Source organism: Trachymyrmex septentrionalis, unplaced genomic scaffold (genome assembly GCF_001594115.1).
Source record: "Trachymyrmex septentrionalis isolate Tsep2-gDNA-1 unplaced genomic scaffold, Tsep1.0 scaffold796, whole genome shotgun sequence".
In the NCBI taxonomy this organism is placed as follows: domain Eukaryota; kingdom Metazoa; phylum Arthropoda; class Insecta; order Hymenoptera; family Formicidae; genus Trachymyrmex; species Trachymyrmex septentrionalis.
The window spans coordinates 4,224-19,057 of NW_017305983.1; the positions used below are offsets into that span (position 1 = coordinate 4,224).

The following is a 14,834-nucleotide window of genomic DNA, read 5'->3' on the forward strand; positions in this document are numbered from 1 at the left end:
TACAACGTTGCAAGCAAAAATTATATAGAAAGTATTAAACGTGCGTGTAGAGATATGCATCCGACGCTTGATGGAAACTACTTCTTATTGACGTGTTACGTCCTGACGACTCCACGATTTTTCTCTTTCATGGAGAAAAATCAGTTTTCATCTCAAATGCGAATAATTTGTGATCTTCAAGATAGAATCAGTAGCATGACCAATCGAATCTTTTGGACTAATTAATTATTATAATTAAACATCAGTTAAAGGAAAATAATTAATCGAGAGCACGTTCAGTGCCCTTATGACTTACAGATAAACCTGATCACATTTTCCGACTCACTATAAAACAAAACATCTCTAATCATTTTTATTTTTTTCGGGAAATCTTTGATAAATAGTAATAAACACATCCGTTAGTCTCCTCTTCCATCCGGTAAATTCCTTTTTTTTTAATTATTATTATTAATCTATAAAGAGATGAATCATCCATCCAAAGTCTAAGTACCCAATCGCATCCCGATATATAATATATGACCCTTTGGAAAAGCGCAGTCAATTTTTATGAGCAATTATAAGTAAAATTCAAGATCAGTCGACGAGTTTAATTGTTCCAAGTACGAAATTCTCGACTCAGTGCAATCCAAGAAAAATCAGTAGTCCACGTTGAAGATCTTTCATTCTTAGGCATCACTGGGGACTTCCGCTATAGTTCACTACTACCTACTAACAAATAGTAAGAACAAATTTTCTTTTTTTTCCCTTCTCGTGTTATTTTAATTTCAAAGTTATATGACCATCAATATTCTCCCGCTCTCTTATTCCTCCTCAATCTTCTCTCTCTTTAACCACAGACACACCCAGTCTATCTTTTCTCCTAACAAATTAAGCGATAAAACGTTTCAAATAATTCTCTTATCCAGAATTACTTAAGTGGTAAAACGCTTCAAATAATTAACCTCTTACTCTACTCCGAATTACTTAAACGGTAAAACGCTTCAAGTAATTCTTCTTTTCCGTATTCACAGTTACTTAATCGATAAAACGCCTCAAGTAATTCATGATTATTCTTCCTAGAACCAAATCATAACTCCTAAAATCTATTTCCCCTTTTCTTCTGTTAGGAATTATCTTCTCCTTCCACGTTCTTCCAATTATCTATTATGGGCACTAACGAGAGAAAATTTTAATAGATGGTCTGGCGGAATAGACACAGAACAGGACGCAAGAAGCGGGCCAAGCTCGAGAAACTCAGAAAGGCTAGCGTCTCAATTATTACGTGGATACAGATCAGACAATTTCTCTCCCCTCAAGCTCGTCGTCAACTTAAAGGGACTCATTTGTGCCAAAAATATCGAGATCAAGGCTCCTCCGATCGTCCCTTTCATAGACCTCCGACAACCCAACCAATAGTTCCCCTAGTAATACCTCCAGATCCTCCCTTGGATTTTGAATTCCTTTCCCCCTGCTATTCTCCTATCCTCGATAATTTCCAAAATTCAGAACTCTCTGCTCCTTCTTACTCTCCAGTCTCTCCGGAAGACAACACATCTTATGATGAGATATACCAATCACTGGAACATCTCATCAAACCTATAAGAAGTTTCTCTCCTGCCCTTTAATGCACACATTCACACAGAAACTTATTATATTTTTCTCTAGCATCGATTTCTGTAAAAACAATACATGTATCACACACACACAGTTATTGCAACTTGTAAAGCGTACATCCGGCGGAGCTATATCCATATATTTATATACGAATATCTAAACAAAGTTAGCGTTTATAATAATATACACTTAAATTAAATAAACATATATATATATATATATATATATATATATATATATTTATATATATATATCTAAATGATTGCCTAAATTTTATTTTGGCATTCTTTCGATTCGCTGCGTCTTGACAAAGATCGTACTGGTCCAATCCCTGGTCAAAAGGATTAAGTTCCTTGACCTAAAAGAGGACGGATGCACAATCTCGGATTGGGTAATAGCGTCGCGTATCGACGTTGACCCACATCTGAGACATAATCAAGTGCTTCGGACTTGCGGCACCCACCTCAGAGCGACCACAAGAACAGTGTCGATTGCGTCCTTTCTTGACCCCCTCCTAATTCCTTCTTCCCATTAAAATAAAAAAAATCTTGGGGTCTGCACGTAACATACGCAATGGTCTAGTTTACTTGATAGGGGTATTAACTAGTAACTTTCTATTGAATGATCTTAATTTCGGCGATATTGTAAACATATACATGATATGTGTACTTAATTAATCATTTTGATATACGCATATTGTACTAATTTAGTACAATACATCGTTACATCATTCTTTGAATACATCGCTGAAATTAAAATAATTTAATAGAAAGTTACTAGTTAGTACGTGTATCAAGTGCATGATGTAAACTAGACAAATGTCTATTTAAATAAACAAATGAATTTTATTCACCTCTCTCCTACTTCTTTATTCTGATATACATATATTAAAGAAAAATTGTCATCACTATTTCGATATTTCCATTATTTCCATTTTTTCATTTATTTTTCTTTTTTCTTTTTCTTTCACTCTTTTTGACGTTTATATTCTCGAGGTAGGGGAACTCACCATGATAGGATAATTTTTAATATTTTAAGACTTACTTGAGAACAGATTAACGATGTTCTGTACAAATTGATACAAGACGATCTGTATACGTTGAGGTTTAAACTGAGAATGAGAGGTCAAGACAAAAGAATTGTTTATAAAAGAATACATTATAAAGTATGAAAGCAACATTTATACACAAACAATGTCATTATATAGCGGGTCTAATAAATCGGTGTCACTTTGTATATTTAAACCATTTCTTTGTTTTTTTATATGAATTGCTTCTGAGATAATCTATCGAGAACTTTTTCTTCGTCTAATATTTGATCCTCGTTTCAATTAAAATTATGGTTAAAGTCTAGTCTGTGTTATGTAATAACCGAATTCTGATCTGTATTTCTATTAATATGGTTGTAATATTCCTTAATTCTTGTTTTTAATAGACGTTTAGTCTGATCTACGTATGATGCACTGCAATTTTTACAATTTATTTTGTAAACTACATTGTAACGTAGCACTGACGATAATTTATCTTTTTATTTTATTATTGTAAAAGAGCTTAATTTGTTTATGCTCACGTAAGCTATGTATTGTTCAATTATTCCTAAAAAATTTTCTAAATTTTTCAGCAATCGTGGAAACATATGATATCATAAAGAATATGGGATTGTTTATTATTGTTGACTTATTTTTCTTATTTTTCTTCTCGCTTATTTCATTTTTATTGAACTGTTGAAATTTCACGAGTAATTTTTTTAATATGATTAAAAATAAAATTTCTCTATTTTGGTTTGTATATTTACCTTCTCGCTTTCTGATCTTTATACAATGACTCGGCAGGAAAGCACGGTTATTTGATTCATTTTTATCCTACCATTTGTTTACAGTACGAGGGTGGTCCCAGAAGTACCCGACCTGACGTACAGATGGCGGTTGTTGTATAAAAAAAATCACTGTAGGGGAAGCACCAACTTTCTAAAGCTTAACTATGAAGTTTGAAGACGCTACGTTGTTCAGTATTTGTTTGGCAGCCATCAATAGTGGACGATCTCGGTGAATTTGCAAAGATGGAAAAAATTGGTCATCGTTATGTGATACAATACTTTCATTTGAAAGGTCTTAGCCCAATCAATATCAAAGCCGAGCTGGATTCTACTCTAGAGGAGTCTGCTCCTTCGTTTACAACAATAAAATATTAGGTGGCAGAAGTTTAAACGAGGCCGTACGAGCTGCGAAGACGAACATCGCAGTGGTCGACCAAGTGAGGTGGCCAGAAATGGTGAAGAAAATCCACAAAATGGTATTGGGTGATCGTCGATTGAAAGTGCGCGAGCTAGCAGACATGGTCAACATTTCAAAAAGTGCTGTACATCACATATTGGCTGAAAATTTGGAGATGAGAAAGCTGTGCGCAAGGTGGGTGCCGCGCTTGCTCACAATCGAACAAAAGCAGCGTCGAGAGGATGTTTCAATCGAATGTTTGGCGATGTTTCGCAGCAACAAAGCCGAATTTTTGCGCCGATTCATAACCATGGATGAAACATGGGTCCACCACTTCACACCTGAAACGAAGGAACAGTCGAAGCAATGGACTGAAAAGGGGGAATCGGCTCCGAAGAAAGCAAAAACAGTTCCATCGGCAGGCAAGGTCATGGCGTCAGTTTTCTGGGATGCGCGTGGCATAATTTTCATTGATTACCTTCAGAAAGGAAGAACAATCAATGGCGAGTATTATGCGAACTTATTGCAGCGTTTGGGTGATGAAATCAAGGAAAAACGGCCACATTTGGCGAAAAAGAAAGTGTTGTTTCATCAAGAAAATGCACCAGTTCACACATCCATTATCGCGATGGCCAAAATCAATGAGTTAAAGTTCGAATTGCTTCCCCACGCACCCTATTCGCCAGATTTAGCTCCCTCGGATTATTTTCTCTTTCCAAACTTGAAAAAATGGCTCGGTGGTAGAAGATTTACCAACAATGAAGAGGTGGAGTCTGCGGTTAATGGCTATTTTGAGGAGTTCAACGGTTCTTACTATAAACAGGCCATCGAAGCTATTGAACATCGCTGGGAAAAGTGTATCGAGCTAAAAGGAGACTATGTTGAGAAATAAAGATATTTTTTCCCAAATTTTTTGTGTTTTCTTTGTTAGGTCGGGTACTTCTGGGACCACCCTCGTATATTTACTGCACTTTTTTTGAAAAAGGTTGGATTTATAAAAAAATTTCATATTATTTTTTTTATAGAGAATATAATGCTCTCCAATTTTTACATAAAACATTTTTTTTGTATACAATTGTTCGTGAATTACTTTCAAAAAATCGATTTTTTGGTATCTTTGATATAGGCCAATATGGCGGCCGTACAATATATTGATAAAGATTTTTGTATCGTTATTTGTTATGTCAAAATAAGGTTACAAAAAATTCAGCACGTCCAGAATTGTTTTCCTAGATTTTAGAGCTAATTTAACTAAACTAAGACTACTTGGACTAAACTAAAACTATTGGTAGAAAAATTTATTTAATTATAAAATTACACAGAAATTGTAAAAATTCTAAAATTTACATAAAAATTTTGAAAAATTATATGAAAGATCTGTGAAAAATTCTCATCAGCTTTATAAAATTTTTCTCACAACTTTTCATATGATGTTCCAGAATTTTTATGTAAATTTAAGAATTTTTAGAATTTCTGTATAATTTTGTAACTTTTTAGAAAATTTTTCCGATTTTTCTACAATACAAATCTTACAATATTTTGTAATTCACATATACGAAAAATTCTGAAAAAATGTATAAAATCTTTATTTATAAGAATCTTATTTTAGACCGTACATATGAGAACACAACCAATACGAACTAGAAATTAAATGCCTATAACGATTGAAGGTGGATCTTTAATACTTAAATAATTTAATGTGAATTACATATATCTATATACAGTGTCCGCCAAAAGTCCCGGGCCACCTGAATAATTTCTGAATGGTTCGAGATTGGTAGGATTGATATTTATAGGGATATAACGGGATCGTAAAATCTATCATTGAACCTCAAAAACACTTACTTAACATTCTCGGGGGGAGGAGGGAGAAAGGGACCTGAAAATCTTAGATGGCATGTCGAGTAAAGGTTCGTTTAAAAAGGGCTTTTTGAGACGAGAACAACGCGGACTGATCGAGGTCTCAACGATCTTTTTTCGCAGAATTTATCATTTGAACATTGTTATTTAGATGTATGAAGCTTGAAATTTACAGTACCGCCGACATTACCCAAGCACTTCGAGGAAGTTGCTTGATTTGCACTTCTTATGTATGTGTGTATTTGCGCATGCTCGCGTATGTATCACAGCAAAGAGGACCTCATGGTTCGACACTTCCATAGTATTTAATGACTCTAAACCCTCTCTGCTGTGTATACGAGGTCTGTTCAAAAAGTATCGCGAATTTTGAATTTCCGCGGGTTACGTATATTCGATTTTCGATTTTTTGTGGCGTTATGTTGGTACTCATGTCTCTCACTTATGCCGACAAGTTCGGCCATTTTGAATGTTCAGTTAATTTTTGACAGCTGCTTTGCTTGCACGTGTTTTGGCTCGTCTTCGATTTTTGCCTATTCCAAAAAATGGATCAAAGAATCTGTATCAAATTTTGTGTGAAAAACAAAATTAAGTGCGCGGACGCATTCCGAATGTTGACTGTGGCATATGGTGAAGCTACCTTGGACCGAAGCAACGTTTATCGGTGGTACAAAATGTTCTCAGAGGGCCGAGAAGATGTGAACGACGAAGAGCGTGCCGGACGCCCGAGCACGTCAACAACAGACGAAAACATTGATGAAGTGAAGAAAATAGTATTGGCCAATCGGAACGGTCAATAAGGAATATTACCTGCAAGTTATGCGCAATTTGCGCGAAGCAATCCGCCAGAAACGCCCGGATTTGTGGAAGAACAAAAATTGGCTTTTGCACCATGATAACGCCCCTGCTCACACATCGTTGCTTGTGCGCGAATTTTTGACCAAAAACAACACACTAATGATGCCGCAGCCACCGTATTCCCCAGATCTGGCCCCCTGTGACTTTTTCTTGTTCCCGAAACTGAAGAGGCCCATGAAAGGACGACGCTACGCTACGATTAATGCTATAAAGACGGCATCGAAGGAGGAGCTGAACAAGATCACAAAAAATAATTTTTTGAAGTGCTTCGAGGATTGGAAAAAACGTTGGCACTAGTGTATAATATCTGATGGGGATTACTTTGAAGGGGACAAAATAGATATTCATGAATAAATAAATAATTTTTGAAAAAACACAAAATTCGCGATACTTTTTGAACAGACCTCGTATACATGCGTGCGTGTGTGCGTGCGTGCGTGCGGATCGATGTAGGATTATCGTTTACAGCTTACAGAACATCTAAAGCTTTATTATAGTTGGTAGCGCTTTTGGGTCTTCCAGATCTTTAATTAAACCGATTCTTTGGGAACGAGCAATAGTTCTTTCAACAGTTGATTTTGAAATTGGATTACCGTCAGAATAAGTGGCATTCAATAATTTGACTACTTCTCGATAGGACCTTATTCTACCATCATATCCTATCAATACAGTCACCCTTTCCGTATCGGTCAAAAGCATTTTCTGACAATAGAAATATACTAGAATGAAAATATAGCAAATAAAGAAGATAAGTAGATAAGGTAATGTATCGCTCTCTGAGGGAACATTAGGCGCGTTCAAGCCGAACAAAGCTGCTAGACTGCTTACCGAGCAAATGAATATAATTGGTTGTTACTTATAGATCCAACCAATCACATTTAATCGCTCGGCGAGTAGGCTAGCCGCTTTATCCGGCTTGAACGTGCCCATTAACTCTGAAGGAACATTACTGTTTCATATCATCGTGGCCTTCATACGATATAAAAAAATTGTTTACGTGAAGAGCCAATGTGAAATGTGGAATTTCATGTGTACTCATACATTGTATATATGTAGTTGCTTGTAAATTTGGATATGGTGACACAATAAAGTTCTATCAAGAAGTAGCCGAATTATTCAATACCACTTATCCTGACTATACCATGATATAATTTCAAAATCAACTGTTTCTGAAAAACCGATTTAATTAAAAATGAGCCAAGATAAGCGCGCGCGCGCACGCACATGTACACACAAGAGATGTAACTCTTTCTTCTAAACAATGTTCAAATGATCATAACTCGATCGAAAAAAAATCGTAGAGACCTCGGTCAGTCCGCATTGTTCTCGTCCCAAAAAGCCCTTAAAAAACGAACCCACATGCCATTTAAAATTTTCAAGTGGCTCGAGACTTGGCGGGCACTGTACGAGTATATTAGGTGTAGTAAAAATAATAACAAAACTCAATCAGCGGGCGAAGTAAGAGTCAACCACATTTTTTAATTTTTACATAAAATTCTATATTGTATTAAACGCGATGAAACATCACGCCAAAAAATAATAAATAATAAAACTAGTGTAGTAAAAAGAAATCTATTATTTTTCCAATAGATGGCTTTAGTAATATGTATCTCGCGTTGTATAAGTGCGATCGGGTTACGCCAAATGGCGTTAGAAAGATAAGATTTCGTACTAAAAAAACTTCTCAGACAGTTTTGTGATTGCTTGAGTCAGTATTGTTTGAGCGCGTGTCAAAGATGGACACCAACAAAGAGAAAATACGCCATATTTTACAGTTTTTCTTCGATAAAGGCGAAAACGCAAGCCAGGCGGCTGAAAATGTGAATAGTGTTTATGGTCCTGATACTGTAACAGTCAATATCGCGCAATTTTGGTTTCGTCGATTCCGTTCCGGTAATTTTGATGTCAAAGATGCACCACGCTCTGGAAGGCCAATTGTCGAAAATGTCGATAAAATAATGGAAATCGTCGAGTCCGACCGTCATGTAAGCACTGTTTCGATTGCCCAGGAGCTAAACATTGCACAAAAAACCGTTTGGAACCATTTAAATAAGGCTGGATACAAAAAGAAGCTCGATGTATGGGTGCCACACGAGTTAACGCAAAAAAACCTCATGGACCGAATTTCCATCTGCGAATCGCTGCTGAATCGCAACAAAATCGACCCATTTCTGAAGCGAATGGTTACTGGTGATGAAAAGTGGGTCACTTACGACAACGTCAAGCGAAAACGGTCGTGGTCGAATCGCGATGAGCCGGCGCAAACGGTGGCCAAGCCAGGATTGACGATCAGGAAGGTTTTGCTGTGTGTTTGGTGGGATTGGCAGGGAATCATCTACTATGAGCTGCTCCCCTACGGCCAAACTCTTAATTCGGACCTGTACTGTCAACAATTGGACCGTCTGAAAGAAGCAATCGCCCAGAAGCGGCCAGCTTTGGCCAATAGGAGAGGAATTGTGTTCCATCAAGACAACGTCAGACCACACACATCGATAGTGACTCGCCAGAAGCTCCGGGAGCTTGGTTGGGAGGTTCTTATGCATCCACCTTATAGTCCGGACCTGGCACCAAGTGATTACCACCTGTTCCTGTCTATGGCAAATGATTTTGCTGGTGAAAAATTCGCCTCAAGAGAAGCTTGTGAAAATCGACTGTCCCAGTTTTTTGTCAATAGGGACGAGGGTTTCTACGAGAGAGGCATAATAATATTACCTTCAAAATGGCAACAAGTTATCGAACAAAACGGTGCATATTTGACCTATCAGATCATTCTAACTATGCTAAATAAAGCCTTCAATTTAATGCAAAAATAATAGATTTCTTTTTACTACACCTTATACTACATAGGCTGAAAAGTCCCGGGATTTTTAATGAAAACAAGCGTTTTTTGGGCAAATTTATATTTATTCCTCAACATAGTTGCCTTCGAGGGCGATAAACTTGGTATAGCGATTTTCCAACATTTCGATGCCCTTTCTGTAGTACGAAAGGTCCAAGTCTTCGAAATACACCTCGGTTTCCGCGATGACTTCCTTATTCGATCTGAATCTCTTTCCCTGGAACCACCGCTTGAGGTTTGGGAACAGATAATAATCGCTGGGGGCCAAGTCTGGAGAATACGGTGGGTGAGCAACCAATTCGAATCGTAATTGGTCCAATTTGGCCATCGCTTTCAAGGACGTGTGTGACGGTGCATTATCGTGATGGTACAGAACTTTTTTCTTCGCCATATGGATTTTTTCTTTATTTTGACGTTCAGTTTGTCGAATAACGCTGCATAATACTCTCCTGTGACTGTTCTTCCCTTCTGCAGGTAATCGATGAAGATTATGCCATGCGCATCCCAAAAAACGGAGGCCATAACCTTCCCGGCCGAGCGTTGGTCTTTTGGCCGCTTTGGTCGGCTTTCGTGGCTTTCCAGCCACTCTGCAGACTGCCTATTGGACTCATGCGTATGGTAATGGACCCACGTTTCATCCATCGTCATAAAACGTCGAAAAAAGTCCGCTCGATTACGCTGCAACAACGCCAAACTGGCCGTTGAATCATCAACGCGCTGCTGTTTTTGGTCGACGGTCAGCAAACGCCGCACCCATCGCGCCGATAGCTTTTTCATCTTCAAAAGATCGTGCAAAATGTATCCCGTCCGTTCTTTTGAGATGCCCACGGCCTCAGCTAACTCGCGCAACTTCACTTTACGATCACTCGAAACGATTCGATGCACTTGCTTTACGATTTCCGCATTCGTAGCCTCTTTTGGCCTTCCAGAGCGAGGTGGGTCTTCGGTGCTTGTACGACCCATTTTAAATTCACTAAACCACCGATAAACTATTGTTCTCGAAGGAGCAGATGTGGGATAACATTTCTGCAACCATTGCAATGATTGTTCAGAAGTTTTTCTCATAAAAAAACAATGTTTGATCAAGATGCGATATTCCTGTTTTTCCATTTTTTTTACGAAGGCGAAAGTAGCGTCATTTAAACGACTGTAGCTTGTAAACGAATGGACGAAATGTCATGAAATTTTATACATAAACTAGTGACAGATGAGCCTCTCGAAATGAGTAATGTTCATTTTCTAGTGGCGCCACCTATTGAAAAATCCCGGGACTTTTCAGCCCATGTAATATGTACATGCATATATGCCATTTATGGTCATTCGAACTGCGCGCTGAATTAGTTTTCCGGACTTATAAACGTATAAAATGTAGAAGATATTATATTTCTGAAATGTATTTCAATTTGTATATAAATTCTAAGACAAATTTTGGCCAGTGAAAGGATAATAATAATAATATTATTAGCTAAACCAGTCATCCACTGATCATCCTGAGCAATTTACAAATTCTGTCCGTTCTGACTATGAGTTTCAGTCCCTCTTTTATTGAATCATTTCGAGCACACTTTGGGCATCTTCGCCACTGACTTCGATTCCTAGAGCAACTGACCCCAGAACATTTTTCCAAAATTCTAGCCCTCTCCCTCTGAAGGGTAGCAGGCAATATCTACTTCTGAAGCTAAGAAATAAGCGACAAGAAAAATATCAGAGCGCTCCGGAATTCGAACCGAGGCTTGGTCTCCTCCATATTAATAGACTTCCTCCTATCGAATCACACAGCCCTGACGCTGATAGCTTCTCTGTTATGCCTATTTTTTTTACATTTCTTACACTTATAAATCGGTACCTCGTAGGCAAGACGATAGGATATTTTTTATTATAATTCAAAATCGATCTATTGTCGCTCTAGTCTTCCTTCTCTGTCTACGAATGGGCTTAGGTTTATAAGAGCACTGCTCTTGTTTACATGACCCTTGCTGGTCAACTCGCGCATCTCTCTTTTAAATAATTGTCTCTAGATTTTAACATCAATTATCATTGTTACAATTCTTTAACCGATAAGCTACCAAACTCGTGATCCGAAAACTTACCCTTTAATTTTACAATAAATTATTGACACCACACCAACACTCGTTCAATCTTAATCAAAGAGGAAAATTTGCCCAAAATTGTTTCGATTATAAAATCGGAGGCGGATTGAGAAACGAAAGTTCGCCTTTCAAGTTTTTCCTCGGATTATATTATTTCGAGATCTTGCTCAGACAGCTCATTTATGCGAGTCAGTTGTTGACTCCCTCAAAAATTCTGAAAGTCATGTCGGATTCGACTACCAATCAATTCGTACTGAAGCCATCGAGAGTCGCACCGCACAAAATCAAATCCGCGGGATTCTCCCTCCCAACGTGTTCCCAATGACTATTTGGTAAAATGGATTAAATTTTACTAATTCTATTGAAAACGAAGGCTTTCTGTTCCTCCCCTTATCCACGTGAGAACAATTAACAAATTGCTCCATACATAAACCTTATGATAATTAATGACTCCAAGATAATCCAAATTAAATCGACCAGTACTATTGCTCCGCATAACTCCAATCGCGGAATCGTCACTCTCTTAACTGGCACTACGCGCGATTTAATACACAACAATCTCGATACAACTCACCTTTTGTTGTAAAACGCTTGTACATAAACATATGCCCTATGGCAAAATGCATATAAGTTAATGTACGAGAGCAAGTCAATAAGTTCTTAGAAAATCTGTCAGAGGGCACTCGCAGTGCCCTCATGTCACATTGCTTTTTGACAAGTAGCATCTTTCAACTGTCCAATTTTGAGCGGAATTCATCGCGTGGTTTTATCTCTATAGATGATTAAAGCGAACAACCTTTGTATTTTTTGCAAAATAGAAAAAAACGAGTTTCGTGCAGTGATCAAACATCTACATATGAAAAATTTAATGCCGAAAGAAATTAAAGCCGAGTTGGATAATAGCACATCTGCACCAGCGTTTGCGACTGTATACAATTGGGTGAATGAATTTAAACGTGGTCGTACATCCACATGTGATGCACCTCGTTCGGGACGTCCAATTGAGGTTGCTACGCTAGAAATCATTAAAAAATAAAGTCCACGATATTGTTTTGACTAATCGATGAGTGAAAGTGCGCGAGCTTGTTGAGACCACAAGCATACCACAGGCATGGCACAGTGATTTCAATTTTGCACGAACAATTAGGTATGTAAAAGCTATGGCAAGATGGATGCCGCGTTTGCTCACTGTGAATCATAAGCGCGACCGTGTGACGATTTCAAAACAATGTTTGAAGATATTTCAACGTAATACAGATGAATTTCTGCGTCGATTCATTACTATGGACGAAACATGGATCCATTACTTCACACCCGAGACGGAACAGTCAAAACAATGGACTTCATCGGGTGAACCAGCTCCGAAGAAGGCGAAAATCGCAAAGTCAGCCGGAAAGATGATGGCCACAGTTTTTTGGGATGCACGCGGTATAATTCATACCGATTACCTTTCGACGCAAACGATCAATGGCTATTATTACGCAGCCTTATTGGACCGTTTCAACAACATTTTAAAGAAAAAACGCCCCCATTTGGCGAAGAAGAAAGTACTCTTCCATCAAGACAACGGGTTCACACATGCCCGGCACCAATGGTTAAATTCAACGAATTCCGCTACGAATTGCTTCCTCATCCAGCATATTCGCCAGATTTAGCTCCCTGCGACTATTTTCTGTTTCCAAACCTGAAGAAATGGTTCGGAGGATAGAGATTCACCACCAGAGAGCAGCTCATCGCCGAAACAGAGGCTTATTTTGAAGGGTTGGACAAATGATATTATTCGGACGGCTTGAAAAAGTTGAAGAATTGTTGGATCAAGTGTATCGAGCTAAAAGGAGACTATGTTGAGAAATAAAAAGGAATCGATAAAAAAAAATGTTTTACTATGTTTTTCTAAAAATTTATTGATTTGCTCTTGTACATCAGATCTTGGCGATGACTCGGTATTCGCATTGTACCGACTCCGGCCATATCCAGTCACACTCACCGCAAATTCGGTGGCAATTTATCATCCCGAGATTAAATTGCGAAGTGCGTTGCATGATCATCTTGACCTTGAGAACCAATGGACTCGCCAATCCTAGAGGATCAAATAATTTGGAAATTGATGATAATATGTTACCTTTCGTCTCCGCATTAAAACTGCAATTTATCGCTGCTTGGCTGCCACCAAAGGCCTAATGTTTTTATAATATCTTGCTTGTTTGTTATAGTTTGAACATCAATTGTATTATTAAAGTCTCTTTTATCGAACACTTTGGCCCGATTCAATTGTTATTTGTGCAATTCGAATTGCTCTAACTTCAACAATCTTGTCATACGTCGATTAATAATATTGACTCATCGATACTATCTACTCCCGTCAAAACATATAAGTCCCAAAGTATAAAAAGGCTATGGCAGAGAATGAAATAAAACGAAACGTAAGGTAATATTCATAGTCCGTTCTTATTTTAAGATCATCTTAAGATATGGCTGATGTATTTCTTGAGAATTTGAATATTTTTTCCTTGTATCTTCTAAAAAAATTAAATTTTAAATAAAATCAATAAAGTGTGTAGCAGGGACCAGAAAGGTTTTTTCTCGGTTGGATTCCGGTTCCGGTTTAATAAAATATCAAATAAATGTTCCGGTTTCAGTTTCGGTTCTTTTTTTACCGGCAAAAAAATCGAAACCGTAAAAATTATAATTTAGTACTGCTTTTTTTTGTTCTACTTACTCGCTTTCTTCTATTTATTCTTTAAATTTATTTTATTAAGAAGAGGAAGGGGAAAGGGGAGGAAAAAGAGAAAAACAGAGAGAGCGTGTTTATCCGATCAATCTAGAGAGCCTAGTCGAAGAGAAGCGTTAACTGATCACGTAACTCTGAAGAAAAATTATGTAAATATTATAATAAACACATTTCTCTCAGTTCTTTCTTACAACTTATTTTATTCTTTTAGATAGATCTCACTTATTACATAAAGTCTATATATATATTCTTGAATTTCATGACTTAAAATAAATTCTTGCAAGATGTTGGTACGAAAAATCTAAATAAAAAAAATGCTAGTATCTTAAAAAAGTTTACATTAAATATGTCTCGCGATCCCGGATTTCTTATATCACATGAGTTTGGAAGTATTTGCATTCCGATTATTAGGAGAGCTGGCGACGATGGTATTAAATTGAACATTGATGATTTGGATAAAGGAAAAAGCAGAACAAAAATTAAGAACCGAAAAGAGAATAAAAAAAAACGTAAAATTTTACCAGATTGGTTACGGTTTCGCTATTGTAAACTTTACAAAATTTGGATTCGGTTCACTAAAAAAAAGAGTTTTGAAACAATTTTCGGTTCCGATTGCAGTTCAATCCAGGCCCCGGATGTATAGCAAAATATATA

At 37.3% G+C, this 14,834-nt stretch overlaps 1 protein-coding gene and 1 pseudogene across 1 annotated transcript; one reads left to right on the forward strand and one right to left on the reverse strand.

Moving 5' to 3' along the window:
- Window positions 1-3,756: 3,756 nt before the first annotated feature.
- Window positions 3,757-4,697, forward strand: LOC108754374 (annotated as a pseudogene).
- A 4,726-nt stretch (window positions 4,698-9,423) lies between these two features.
- Window positions 9,424-10,623, reverse strand: LOC108754373 (histone-lysine N-methyltransferase SETMAR-like). Its single transcript, XM_018496626.1, has 2 exons — window positions 10,055-10,623; window positions 9,424-9,689 (listed from the first exon to the last, which is right to left on the reverse strand). The coding sequence occupies exons 1-2, from the start codon at window positions 10,467-10,469 to the stop codon at window positions 9,424-9,426; spliced, it is 681 nt and encodes a 226-aa protein (XP_018352128.1). The 5' UTR covers window positions 10,470-10,623.
- Between the last annotated feature and the right edge of the window lie 4,211 nt (window positions 10,624-14,834).

Bases quoted from the DNA above. Each gene is read 5' to 3' on its own strand.
- LOC108754373 (XM_018496626.1), bottom strand. From the start codon at position 10,469: ATGGAAAAACAGGAATATCGCATCTTGATCAAACATTGTTTTTTTATG. The intron at 9,690-10,054 runs GTTTGGCGTTGT...CGTCCTTGAAAG, and splicing joins CGTTGATGATTCAACGGCCA to CGATGGCCAAATTGGACCAA.